The sequence below is a fragment of the Thalassophryne amazonica genome, chromosome 6 (genome assembly GCF_902500255.1).
Source record: "Thalassophryne amazonica chromosome 6, fThaAma1.1, whole genome shotgun sequence".
Taxonomy (NCBI): Eukaryota; Metazoa; Chordata; class Actinopteri; order Batrachoidiformes; family Batrachoididae; genus Thalassophryne; species Thalassophryne amazonica.
Genome location: NC_047108.1, coordinates 71,233,891 through 71,247,537, shown reverse-complemented (window position 1 = coordinate 71,247,537; position 13,647 = coordinate 71,233,891). Strand labels below are relative to the sequence as shown.

General features: G+C 39.1%; 1 protein-coding gene across 1 annotated transcript in view; it reads left to right on the top strand.

Moving 5' to 3' along the window:
* csad (cysteine sulfinic acid decarboxylase) overlaps nucleotides 1-3,797 on the top strand; it is a 33,150-nt gene extending 29,353 nt beyond the window's left edge. Inside the window, 3 exon segments of the mRNA XM_034172462.1 lie at nucleotides 3,030-3,081; nucleotides 3,169-3,258; nucleotides 3,387-3,797. Coding sequence (XP_034028353.1) covers nucleotides 3,030-3,081; nucleotides 3,169-3,258; nucleotides 3,387-3,560 — 316 coding nt within the window. The 3' untranslated portion in view covers nucleotides 3,561-3,797.
* Nucleotides 3,798-13,647: the final 9,850 nt, after the last annotated feature.

The window sequence follows — 13,647 nt, the reverse complement described above, 5'->3', positions numbered from 1 at the left end:
AACCAACAGCAACATACAGCCCCAGGTGTGAAGTGGGCCCGGGGCTAACCCTACCCCAAATCCCATCCAAGATCCTAACTTGGGCCAAGTTCTCTTGTTACCAAACGCACAGCCTTGTAACTTTTCTTTCATGCTAACTCGTAAAATTCCTTAAAATAACGTGCAAAATAATTCCAACTTTCCAGACGATCAGATTTGTAGTGATTTTCCTCTTGATGTGGTGGTTTTGTGTCATTAGGATGCTCATGATGCATTCATTTTATTCCTAGTAAGTTGTCTGTTTGGAACCAGTAGAAAAGTTAACAAGGGGCTGTGACTCTGTTCTTTTGCCTACACTAAGGTCACATACCCAAAACACATGCACTCACTCCACATTGAAAATGGTGGCAACATGGAAACACTTTGCACTGGAATGGAATATTCAGTTTTGATGTTGCTTCTGCTGCAGTGCTGATGAGGTGAGTGTTGGCTACATTATTTAAATAGTCACAGAGTTAAGGCCATAGACATAGTAATGCTTGAACTTACAGTAGTGTTCAGAATAATATTAGTGCTATGTGACTAAAAAGATTAATCCAGGTTTAGAGTATACTTCTTATTGTTACATGGGAAACAAGGTACCAGTAGATTCTCACAAATCCAACAAGACCAAGCATTCATGATATGCACACTCTTAAGGCTATGAAATTGGGCTATAAGTAACAACAACAACAACAAAAAAAAATAGAAAAGGGGGTGTTCACAATAATAGTATAGTGTGGCATTCAACCAGTGAGTTTGTCAATTTTGTGGAACAAACAAGTGTGAATCAGGTGTCCCCTATTTAAGGATGAAGCCAGCACCTGTTGAACATGCTTTTCTCTTTGAAAGCCTGAGGAAAAAGGGACGTTCAAAACATTGTTCAGAAGAACAGCATAGTTTGATTAAAAAGTTGATTGGAGAGGGGAAAACTTATACGCAGGTGCAAAAAATTATAGGCTGTTCATCTACAATGATCTCCAATGCTTTAAAATGGACAAAGAAAAAACAGAGACGCTTGGAAGAAAACGGAAAACAACCATCAAAATGGATAGAAGAATAACAAGAATGGCAAAGGCTCACCCATTGATCAGCTCTTCTGCACAAGAGGTTACAATTTGCCAAAGAACACATCAACTGCCCTAAAGAGAAATGGAGGAATATTTTGTGGACTGATGAGAGTAAAATTGTTCTTTTTGGGTCCAAGGGCCGCAGACAGTTTGTGAGATGACCCCCAAACTCTGAATTCAAGCCACGGTTCACAGTGAAGACAGTGAAGCATGGTGGTGCAAGCATCATGATATGGGCATGTTTCTCCTACTATGGTGTTGGGCCTATATATCGCATACCAGGTATCATGGATCAGGGTGGATATGTCAAAATACTTGAAGAGGTCATGTTGCCTTATGCTGAAGAGGACATCCCCTTGAAATGGGTGTTTCAACAAGACAATGACCCCAAGCACACTAGTAAACGAGCAAAATCTTGGTTCCAAACCAACAAAATTAATGCCCCGCAGATGTGAAGAAATCATGAAAAACTGTGGTTATACAACTAAATACTAGTTTAGTGATTCACAGGATTGCTAAAAAAGCAGTTTGAACATAATAGTTTTGAGTTTGTAGCGTCAACAGCAGATGCTACTATTATTGTGAACACCCCCTTTTCTACCTTTTTTTTACTAATAGCCCAATTTGATGACCAATGAAGACCTTCGAACGCCTGGTTTTATCCCACCTGAAGTCCATCACTGACCCCCTCCTGGACCCCCTGCAGTTTGCTTACAGAGCCAACAGGTCTGTAGATGATGCCATAAACCTGGCCCTGCACTCTATCCTGCAGCACCTGGACTCCCCAGGAACCTACGCTAGGATCCTGTTTGTGGACTTCAGCTCTGCATTCAACACCATCCTTCCAGCTTTGCTCCAGGACAAGCTTTCTCTGCTCCATGTGCCCGACTCCACCTGCAGGTGGATCACAGACTTCCTGACGGACCGGAGTCAGCATGTGAGGCTGGGAAAGAATGTCTCAAACACTCGGGCTCTCAGCACAGGATCTCCACAGGGCTGTGTCCTTTCCCCTCTGCTCTTCTCCCTGTACACTAACTGCTGCACCTCCAGCCATGACTCCGTAAAGTTCATCAAGTTTGCGGACGACACCACCCTCATCGGACTCATTTCGGATGAGGATGAGTCTGCCTACAGGAGGGAGGTGGACCAGCTGGTGACCTGGTGCAGCAGCAACAACTTGGAGCTCAATGCCCAGAAAACAGTGGAGATGATCGTGGACTTCAGGAAAGCCACAGCCCCCCCCCCTCGCCCTCACCAACAGCCACATCACCACTGTGGATTGTCACCGCTTCCTCGGCACCACCATCACCCAGGACCTCAAGTGGGAGTCAACCATCAGCTCCCTCATCAAGAAGGCCCAGCAGAGGATGTACTTCCTGCGGCAGCTGAAGAAGGCCAAGCTGCTTGTCCAGCTGATGGTGCAGTTCTACACGGCCATCATCAAGTCCATCCTCTGCTCCTCCATCACGGTGTGGTACGCCGGGGCCACAGCCAGGGACAGACACAGACTGCAGTGCATTGTGGCCTCTGCTGAGAAGGTGATCGGCTGTAGCCTTCCATCTCTCCACGACCTGCACGTCTCCAGGACTCTGGGCCGAGCAGGTCAGATCACAGCTGACCCTTCTCACCCTGCACACGGTTTATTCGAACTACTCCCCTCGGGCAGGAGGCTACGGTCCATCCGGACCAGAACCTCCCGCCATAAGAACAGTTTCTTCCCCAATGTGAAATCTTACCACTAGATGTCGTCGAAACCTCTTTCAATACTTCTGGTGGACTTCTGGGAACCAAAAAGATGTATGACCCATTTAATACTTGCATGTGAAATTAATTAACATGTTGATTTCAACCATTCCTCCAGATCTTTTCCAGAAAATCCAATTTAATTACAAATGACCTTAAAATAATGTTTTAAACCAGGCTAATAAAACTGTTGTGTAGGTATTTAACAGAGCAGATGAAGAAAAGAGATGGGTTCCGTCTTTTGGGAGAGGTAAGTTAATATCACAAAGCATAACACCTTATTTTACAATTACATCCTTGCTGCATTCTGTTTACTTGTTTGCATGTGTCTTAACAGCCAGAGTTTGTGAATTTATGTTTCTGGTTTATACCACCGAGTTTGAGAGGAAAGGAGGGAGATGCCGATTATCATGAGAGACTGGCAAAAGTAAGTGTGTCTATTAAAAAGATCACATATACTAAACATTCTGATTGTTAAAATTTTAAATTTCAGCTAAGAGGCTAATATGCAGCACATCTGTCTTGTGGTTAATTCTTCCCCTCCCTCATCACAAGGTAGCTCCAATCATCAAAGAGCGGATGATGAAAGAGGGAACAATGATAGTCAGCTATCAACCGCTGGGAAACAATGTCAACTTTTTCTGAATTGTTGTGTTTTCCCCACTGGTTACCCTGAACGATATGGACTTCTTTCTCAATGAAATTGAGAGACTTGGAAATGATTTGTAAACCAAATCACAGTTCATTATGTTTCTGACCACCTAAAATGGCATCTTGTTCAGTTGGATCAATGTCTTTAGTTTTTGCTCTTATAACTGACACTGGAACTCAAAATCTTTGATAGTTTTTACAGAATTTACAGTATAGACAGTGCATTGTTCGGATTGCTGAATCAGAATCAAATTTATTGCCAAGTAAGTTCTCACATACAAGGAATTTGCTCTGGTGTCATTGGTGCATAAACAACAACAAAAGAAAAGGAAAAAAAAACAAAAAACTTATGTACGTACAACCCCAATTCCAGTGAAGTTGGGACATTGTGTAAAATGTAAATAAAAACAGAATACAATGATTTGCAAATCCTCTTTAACTAATATTCAATTGAATACACCACAAAGACAAGATATTTAATGTTCAAACTGATAAACTTTATTGTTTTTGTGCAAATATTTGCTCATTTTGAAATGGATGCCTGCAACACGTTTCAAAAAGGCTGGGACAGTGGTATGTTGACCACTGTGTTACATCACCTTTCCTTCTATCAACACTCAATAAGTATTTGGGAACTGAGGACACTAATTGTTGAAGCTTTGTAGGTGGAATTCGTTCCCATTCTTGCTTGATGTATGACATCCGTTGTTCAACAGTCCGGGGTCTCCATTATCGTGTTTTGCACTTCTTAATGCGCCACACATTTTCAATGGGTGACAGGTCTGGACTGCAGGCAGGTCAGCGTAGTACCTGCACTCTTTTACTATGAAGCCACGCTGTTGTAACACGTGCAGAATGTGGTTTGGCATTGTCTTGCTGAAATAAGCAGGGACGTCCCTGAAAAAGACGTTGCTTGGATGGCAGCATGTGTTGCTCCAAAACCTGAACTTTCAGCATTGATGGTGCCATCACAGATGTGTAAGTTGCCCATGCCATGGGCACTAACACACCCCCATACCATCACAGATGCTGGCTTTTGAACTTTGTGCTGTAACAATCTGGATGGTCTTTTTCCTCTTATGTACAGAGGACATGACATCCATGATTTCCAAAAACAATTTGAAATGTGGACTCATCAGACCACAGCACACTTTTCCACTTTGCCTCTGTCCATTTCAAATGAGCTCAGGCCCAGAGAAGGCGGTGGCGTTTCTGGATGTTGTTAATGTATGGCTTTCGCTTTGCATGTTTTAACTTGCACTTGTAGATGTAGTGACGAACTGTGTTAATTGACAGTGGTTTTCTGAAGTGTTCCTGAGCCCATGTGGTAAGATCCTTTACACAATGATGTCGGTTTTTAATGTAGTTATGCCTGAGGGATCGAAGGTCACGGGCATTCAATGATGGTTTTCGGCCTTGCCGCTTACGTGCAGAAAGTTCTCGAGATTCTCTGAATCTTCTGATTATATTATGGACTGTAGATGATGGAATCCCTAAATTCCTTGCAATTGAACGTTGAGAAACATTGTTCTTAAACTGTTGGACTATTTTTTTCACACAGTTGTTTACAAAGTGGTGATCCTCGCCCCATCTTTGCTTGTGAATAGCTGAGGCTTTTGGGGATGCTCCTTTTATACCCAATCATGACACTCACCTGTTTCCAATTCGGTGTTCTTTGAGCATTCATCAACTTTCCCAGTCTTTTGTTGCCCCGTCCCAACTTTTTTGAAACGTGTTGCAAGCATTCATTTCAAAATGAGCAAATATTTGCACAAACACAAAAAGACTATCAGTTTAAACATTAAATATCTTGTCTTTCTGATGTATTCAACTGAATATAGATTGAAGAGGATTTGCAAATCATTGTATTCTGTTTTTATTTACATTTTACACAACGTCCCAACTTCATTGGAATTGGAGTTGTAGTAAATGGTGCATAAACAACAATAATAGAAAAGGAAAAAATACTTATGTAAGAAGTAAAGGAGTCAAATAGACAAATGGGCAAAACTATGTTTACTGTCAAATAAATATCATGGAATGGGGCTGTGCAGGCATGCATAACCCATTTAATATAAATGGTGACTGATGAGGAGATGCTGTATTAAAAGAGTTAAATACTTACTCTTATTTTGAAAAGGGGTTGGAAGTAGATGAGTTTTATTTGGAAAATCTCAGGAAAGGAGGGAAGGTGAACTCCGCCCCTTGGTATGTGCGGGAGAGGAGAAAAAGGAGGGAAATGCGATTGGGAGGGAAGACTCACCAAACAAAGCGAGAGCAGAAGAAAAAGACTGTTTTGTCAGAGAAAAAAAAAACACTGACAACGACCAGTGAGACGAGTGTTGCTCTGTCTTGTTTTTTTAGTCTTGGAATTCTTCCTGCGTGTCGGTGTCGCATGGACGCCAATTTTGAGGCCTCGGGAGTATGGAGCTAAATCCAGACCAAAATTTTTGTAATCTGAAAATAAAAAAGGTTGAAAAAATAAATTTTGAAACTGAAAATTCAGTGTTTGTTCTTGAATTTTATAATTATTTAAAAAGTATTATCAAAATAAAAATAAGTGGAAAATATATATATTTCAGTTTAAGTAAATTTTGGATTCAGCTCTGTAATTATTTTGATCAAATAATTTATTTTCATTCATATTTATTTTTTCACCTTCAGATCGTTTTTTCACTTTCAGATCTTGTTTTTTCAGTTTCAAACTTTTAGTCCCGTTCTGGCATGGGAGGGCGTGGCTTCGATTGAGAGGGGCGTGGAATTGTGAGTGACAGGAGAGCAATCAGTCCTCACATGATGTTGCTTTCAGGAAATGTCGGTGAAATGTGAAAGTGAAAAAAAAAGATTTGAAGGTGAAAAAACTATGAATGAAAATAATGCTAATAATAATGATCAAAATAATTACAGAGCTGAATCAAAAAAAATTTTAAACTGAAAAATATATGTCTTCCACTTATTTTTTATTTTGATAATGCTTTTTAAATGATTATAAAATTCAAAAACAAACATTGAATTTTCAGTTTCAAAATTTATTTTTTCAATCTTTTTATTTTCAGATTACAAAACTTTAGGCCTGGATTTAGCTCGATATGGGAGAGCCCTGTTTCATGAACCTTTGGTCAGGTTTTTTTTTATGTATGATTCCAGGAGCTGAACCAGTCCAAAGGTGGGGAGCCAACCGTACCCAGATCCACAGATTCCAACTGATTCAGAGGAAGAGTTTGATTTCCTTTGGACTGGCTGAACTTTGATTCTGCTGAGTGGTAGGACAAATCTGTGCCTCCTTGACTTTCCACAACCGTTGAAAGAAGGAGGAGATAAGGAACCCAGGAGAGGTCTATTACTGTGCTGTTACATTTATTCAAACAAAGTCCCATATTTGTACAGCTACTGTTTGTCCAAACAAATACAGAAGAGGATCACACTATATAATACTCTTGAATAAATTTGTTTGTCCCAGTCCAGATAGAAAATAATGATATCAGTTTGTCAAACACACTATGTTCTCCACTCAGATTACAATAGCCAATCACAGATTAGCCTTTCTGTCCATCATTTACCTGTATTTTGGCATGCTTGGCACCAGAAAGTTATGTTGGATCCAAAAGGATCCAAAAAGGCTAGGCCCGAAAGTTATATTGGATCGGTTCCCACTGACCAATAGCGTTAGAGCTTACTGCCAACAGCTAGCCAATCATAGCGTGGCATACGAAGGTCAGGAACTAGCTGGCAGACGCTGGTTGAAAAAATGGCAACAAACATGTCAACAACAGCAGAAAATCGTCTGCCAGCGAGGTTTGCTGAGTTCACAGAGGAGGAACTGGTGGAAATATTGAACTCCAAGGATGCCAAAAACACTAAGAAGGTACTCTGAATCAATCATATGCTCTTCACAACAAAATAAATTGATCTAATTTACTTGACTCTTTGTTGTTTGCTTAATTTGGGAGGGGGGTGGAGAACATAACAACTGATGGATGGCAAGTCGTCCAACACAGAGAAATATTGATCCAGAAAAGTTATATTGGACTCGGCTACGCGTTGTCCAATATAACTTTTCTTCATCGAATATTTCTCTATGTTGGACTCCTTACCATCCATTATTTGTATAATGTCTGCCATGACACGAGATACTAGTCTGATCCTTAATTAATTTCATTATGAAGTTATAGATGGGAAATAATCAGGGCTGAAAATAAGAGCTTCGCATGCTCGCATCATATTAAAGATATAAATATTAAAGACTGCTCTTAACCTACCTGTGGCACCACTTTTACGCAGCACTTTTCCACGAAAATATCAAATAAAATGAAACAGCCACGCCAGCCAGGGTGAAAGTAAGATTATTCAATCATTTCTGGATCAAGTTGAAAGAAATCTGAAAACACTTCACTGGAATATAGATTATATCATAGATAAATTAATCTCATTCATGTATATTCTTATATTAGTAGAATATCAAATCAAATCAATTTTATTTATATAGCGCCAAATCCCAACAAACAGTTGCCCCAAGGCGCTTTATATTGTAAGGCAAAAGCCATACATTACAGAAAAACCCCAACGGTCAAAACGACCCCCTATGAGCAAGCACTTGGCTACAGTGGGAAGGAAAAACTCCCTTTTAACAGGAGGAAACCTCCAGCAGAACCAGGTTCAGGGAGGGGCAGTCTTCTGCTGGGACTGGTTGGGGCTGAGGGGAGAGAATCAGGAAAAAGACATGCTGTGGAGGGGAGCAGAGATCAATCACCAATGATTAAAAGCAGAGTGGTGCATACAGAGCAAAAAGAGGTGAATAAAAAGAAACACTGGGTGCATCATGGGAAATCCCCTAGCAGTCTATAGCAGCATAACTAAGGGATGGTCCAGGGTCACCTGCTCCAGCCCTAACTATAAGCTTTTTCAAAAACGAAAGTTTTAAGCTTAATCTTAAAAGTAGAGAGGGTGTCTGTCTCCCTAATCCGAATTGGTTCCACAGGACAGGAGCCTGAAAGCTGAAGGCTCTGCCTCCCATTCTACTCTTACAAACCCTAGGAACTACAAGTAAGCCTGCAGTCTGAGAGCGAAGCGCTCTATTGGGGTGATATGGTACTAAGAGGTCCCTAAGATAAGATGGGACCTGATTATTCAAAACCTTATAAGTAAGAAGAAGAATTTTAAATTCTATTCTGGAATTAACAGGGAGCCAATGAAGAGAGGCCAATATGGGTGAAATATGCTCTCTCATTCTAGTCCCTGTCAGCACTCTAGCTGCAGCATTTTGAATTAACTGAAGGCTTTTCAGGGAACTTTTAGGACAACCTAATAATAATGAATTACAGTAGTCCAGCCTAGAAGAAATAAATACATCAATTAGCTTTTCAGCATCACTCTGAGACAAGACCTTTATAATTTTAGAGATATTGCGCAAATGCAAAAAAAGCAGTCCTACATATTTGCTTAATATGCGCATTGAAGGACATATCCTGATCAAAAATGACTCCAAGATTTCTCACAGTATTACTGGAGGTCAGGGTAATGCCATCCAGAGTAAGGATCTGGTTAGACACCATGTTTCTAAGATTTGTGGGGCCAAGTACAATAACTTCAGTTTTATCTGAGTTTAAAAGCAGGAAATTAGAGGTCATCCATGTCTTTATGTCTGAAAGACATTCCTGCAATTTAACTAATTGGTGTGTGTCCTCTGGCTTCATGGATAGATAAAGCTGGGTATCATCTGTGTAACAATGAAAATTTAAGCAATGCTTTCTAATAACACTGCCTAAGGGAAGCATGTATAAAGTGAATAAAATTGGTCCTAGCACAGAACCTTGTGGAACTCCATAATTAACCTTAGTCTGTGAAAAAGACCCCCCATTTACATGAACAAATTGTAATCTATTAGATAACTATGATTCAAACCACTGCAGTGCAGTATGGTAGGGCTTCCTTGAGCAGCCTGGTAGGAATGGGGTCTAATAAACATGTTGATGGTTTGGAGGAAGTGACTAATGAAAATAACTCAGACAGAACAATCGGAGAGAAAGAGTCTAGCCAAATACCAGCATTACTGAAGGCAGCCGAACATAAAGATATGTCTTTGGGATGGTTATGAATAATTTTTTCTCTAATAGTTAAAATTTTATTTGCAAAGAAAGTCATGAAGTCATTACTAGTTAAAGTTAAAGGAATACTCGGCTCAATAGAGCTCTGACTCTTTGTCAGCCTGGCTACAGTGCTGAAAAGAAACCTGGGGTTGTTCTTATTTTCTTCAATTCGTGATGAATAGTAAGATGTCCTAGCTTTACGGAGGGCTTTTTTATAGAGCAACAGCCTTTTTTCCAGGCTAAATGAAGATCTTCTAAATTAGTGAGACGCCATTTCCTCTCCAGCTTATGGGTTATCTGCTTTAAATAATAATAATATATAAAGAATAATAATAAATATACAATGTCAAAGCAACTGTCGTGACCCACCAAACTGAGAGAAAAAGCATTTATATTCTGTGAATTTGCTCTTACAGAATATCTCAGGATGGAAAACCTGATGTGAAGAAAAAACCCTGAGGCTAATTCAAAAAGGGATAATTTGAGACTTATGAAAGTGAAACTTCTAATTGAATCTCTAAAAGAATGGTGAGATATTTATCACGACAAAGCATTCAGGTAGTAAAACTGAAGTCACTACTTTACAGAATACAAATCAACACAAAAAAGAAATAATTGTTTAACCTTTATTCAGCAATTTAGTCAATTCCCCACATCATTAATATTACATATAATACACACTTATTAAAGCTCACGCCACAATTTATTTTTATTTATTTAACCAGCTGACAATCCTAAGTCAGCGTTGCTCGCTGCACCCGAAGGCTGCACAAAACAGCATTTTCAGATCACTTTAACCCAAGTTTAAGTCAGCGCATCATAGATTTTTGTATTTAATGGCAGCTGCATGACAACAGCTCAGGTGCTGCATCCACTATCTAGTGGATTAAATAGAAAGGTTGTAAAGCTACACATTTAACTGAAGCAACTGATAACAGCTAACTGCTCATTTTTATGATATGAATTTAGTTTTGGGTTGGTTTTTGTAGCGATAAAACCCTGAAAACAGACCTAGTGGGCCCAAACTTTAATGCAGTGATTTTATAAATGTTGGTTCCTATAAAGGTTTAGCATGTCAAGATCAGATAATGATCAAGATACACATAAATAATTAAATGAACAAATACAGTTTAACATTGATTTATGTTCAACATAAAGTTTATTCACAGTACAGAATGCATTAAACAAATAACCCACCATTGTTCAAGGTCATCAGGTTTATAGCCTGTGATGTGTGAGAGACTTGCATATTGCATTGCAGTACCAATAGTAAATGCATTTACACAGCATTCCCAATATGTTTATTTTGAGTTATTTGATTTTGAAATGTTTGAATTAGTTTAATTTATTCCATATTACAATGTATGTGTTGGATTCACAATACAAATAGTCGCATTTATGGATCATGAATATTTTGTCATGTTGTTGGATGTGGCTACAGACATTTTCACACATGTCCAGCAGGAGTACTGAGTGTGTGGAGCTCTGATTCTGAGCAGCTATGACAGAACACAGTGGCATGAACAATGTATTGCAATACTAGTACTAATTAACACCGTGTGGCTGTTATCAATATCACATCTGTGTTTTTTTACTTTCTGTAGCTACAGAGCATGAGATCTCACAGGATTTCTGTCACAGTTCGTAATGGCGAGGAAAGTTCCACAAAATGAACAATTGTTTCACATTCAGATGTAGTAGTATTACAATATTGTTAATCACCATATGTTGTTACTGAGTTGTCATAGTGGGTCAGAGGGTCAAAGCATCACTGAGCTCAGTACTACCCACTGATCTGTATATATTACTGGATCCCTCCTTGGCCAATATTTTTGAAGCAAACTGGCTGCCATATTACCACTCCGATGTTCCGCTCCTGAACGCTTTTTTCTATAGATCTTTAACGAGGCACACGCAACTTTATTCTTTGTAATTTTGTTAAAAAATACCTTCATGTGCAGATATAAACTGCACAAATCGCCACATCAAAGGCTGTGGATGAACATTTCACCTGTGAGTATGATTGAAATGGAAAGTAATGAACAATAATTTGAAGAGTTCTATCCCTTATTCCAGCATATAGGCAAAGATAATAATAATAAGTGGCCTATTACCTCAACATGTGTAGCCACATGTTGTGTTTTGTGTTGGACGAACTATTTTAAGACATTTGTTAGGTCTACTTGTGCATAGTTTTGGAGCTTTAAGCGTTGTTGCTATGAGCTTTATTACTTATATTAGGCTGAAGCTCATAGAGCTGTGTGTAATAAATGTTGTCACTGCAGGGAAACTAACTCTCCTGTAGCTAGTTAAGTGGTGTTTTATTCTTTTAGTCCAGGGGTGCCCAAGTTCCATCTTCGGGATCATTAAAAGCCTGCTAAGGAGTCTTTCATTGGATTCAGGTGTGTTGGAGCAGGGAGACAACTAAGAGTGTCAGGAAAGTAGATCTCGAGGACCAACTTGGGCACCCCGTTTTAGTGCAACTAGTTTAAAAAAAATCCACTATTTCTGTATTATCCATCATGACTTTTGTTATCCACCCACATATATATGATTCCACAAAATTTGTATAAACTTTGATTAAAGAATGATCATTTTTAGAATTGAGTATTTGTCCCAGTGAGATATGAGTAAGTGAGAATAGAAGGGAAGAAATTGTCAAAGTAAAAAAAGAAAGAAAGAAAATAAATCAAATAGTTAATCATGGCAGACATAGATTACGAGGGATCAATCTTACATTATCCAAAGAACAAAAATAAGTCCTCGAGAATTGTTGACATTCTAATAAGATGTCTATGTGCGGTCCACATACGTTCAGAGTGGCAAGATGGCCACCAGTTTGCTTCAGCAGATTGTACGGAGTGTGTGTGTGGGCCAATGAGCGATCCAGTAATATATACAGATCAGTGAGTACTACCGCTGAGTATCTTATCTGTAGTCACGCCCTCTTTTGTTGTAGCTGTACTAATTAAGTACATTATTCAGAAATTAAGTACAGTCCTAATCAGAATGTTTGGCACCCCTGCATTTTACGTACAGATTTTAAGATGTTTACAAATAAATGCAAATTAACCAATTTTGTGTAATCACAGTATTTAAAAAAGGTTTTATGTCATGAAATAAAAAATACAGACATTATAGATGTGTAACAATTATTGACAGCCTTTGATGAATTTACAGAGGACCAGTTTTACAGCCAGTTTTCTGTAGACAAGTCAGCGGATGGATACATGAACATTTCCAAGTCACTCAATATGTCTTGGAATTCAGTGACATCAATCACTAAAAAATATACAAACAGTATGGTACTGTGTGGTAATTCTGTTTGGCGTACTCACTTCTTGAAGTCAGTGAATGTACAAGGAGTCTAGTGAGGGAAGCTACCAAGACACTCATGACAACTCTGAAGGAGTTTGGGCCCTATATGCTACCTGGCACAAAGCAGCATTTTGCGTGAGTATCATTTGTAATTTCTGAATAGTTATCATTTTCGCATTATTTAAATAACAGAAGCACTTGTATGCCCCTATGCTCCCACGAGTATGATGGTCTTAAAATAGGGTGTGGTCAGACACATTGTTATCATGAGGCAGCAGACAGCGTTTGCATCATAGACAGGCAAATGTCAGTTCAGGTTGAGGAGCATACTGCTGCTACATGACACCACACCATATGTACTATACAACCCCTGGCAAAAATTATGGAATCACCGGCCTCGGAGGATGTTCATTCAGTTGTTTAATTTTGTAGAAAAAAAAGCAGATCACAGACATGACACAAAACTAAAGTCATTTCAAATGCCAACTTTCTGGCTTTAAGAAACACTATAAGAAATCAGGAAAAATAATTGTGGCAGTCAGTAACAGTTACTTTTTTAGACCAAGCAGAGGGAAAAAAAATATGGACTCACTCAATTCTGAGGAATAAATTATGGAATCACCCTGTAAATTTTCATCCCCAAAACTAACACCTGCATCAAATCAGATCTGCTCGTTAGTCTGCATCTAAAAAGGAGTGATCACACCTTGGAGAGCTGTTGCACCAAGTGGACTGACATGAATCATGGCTCCAACACGAGA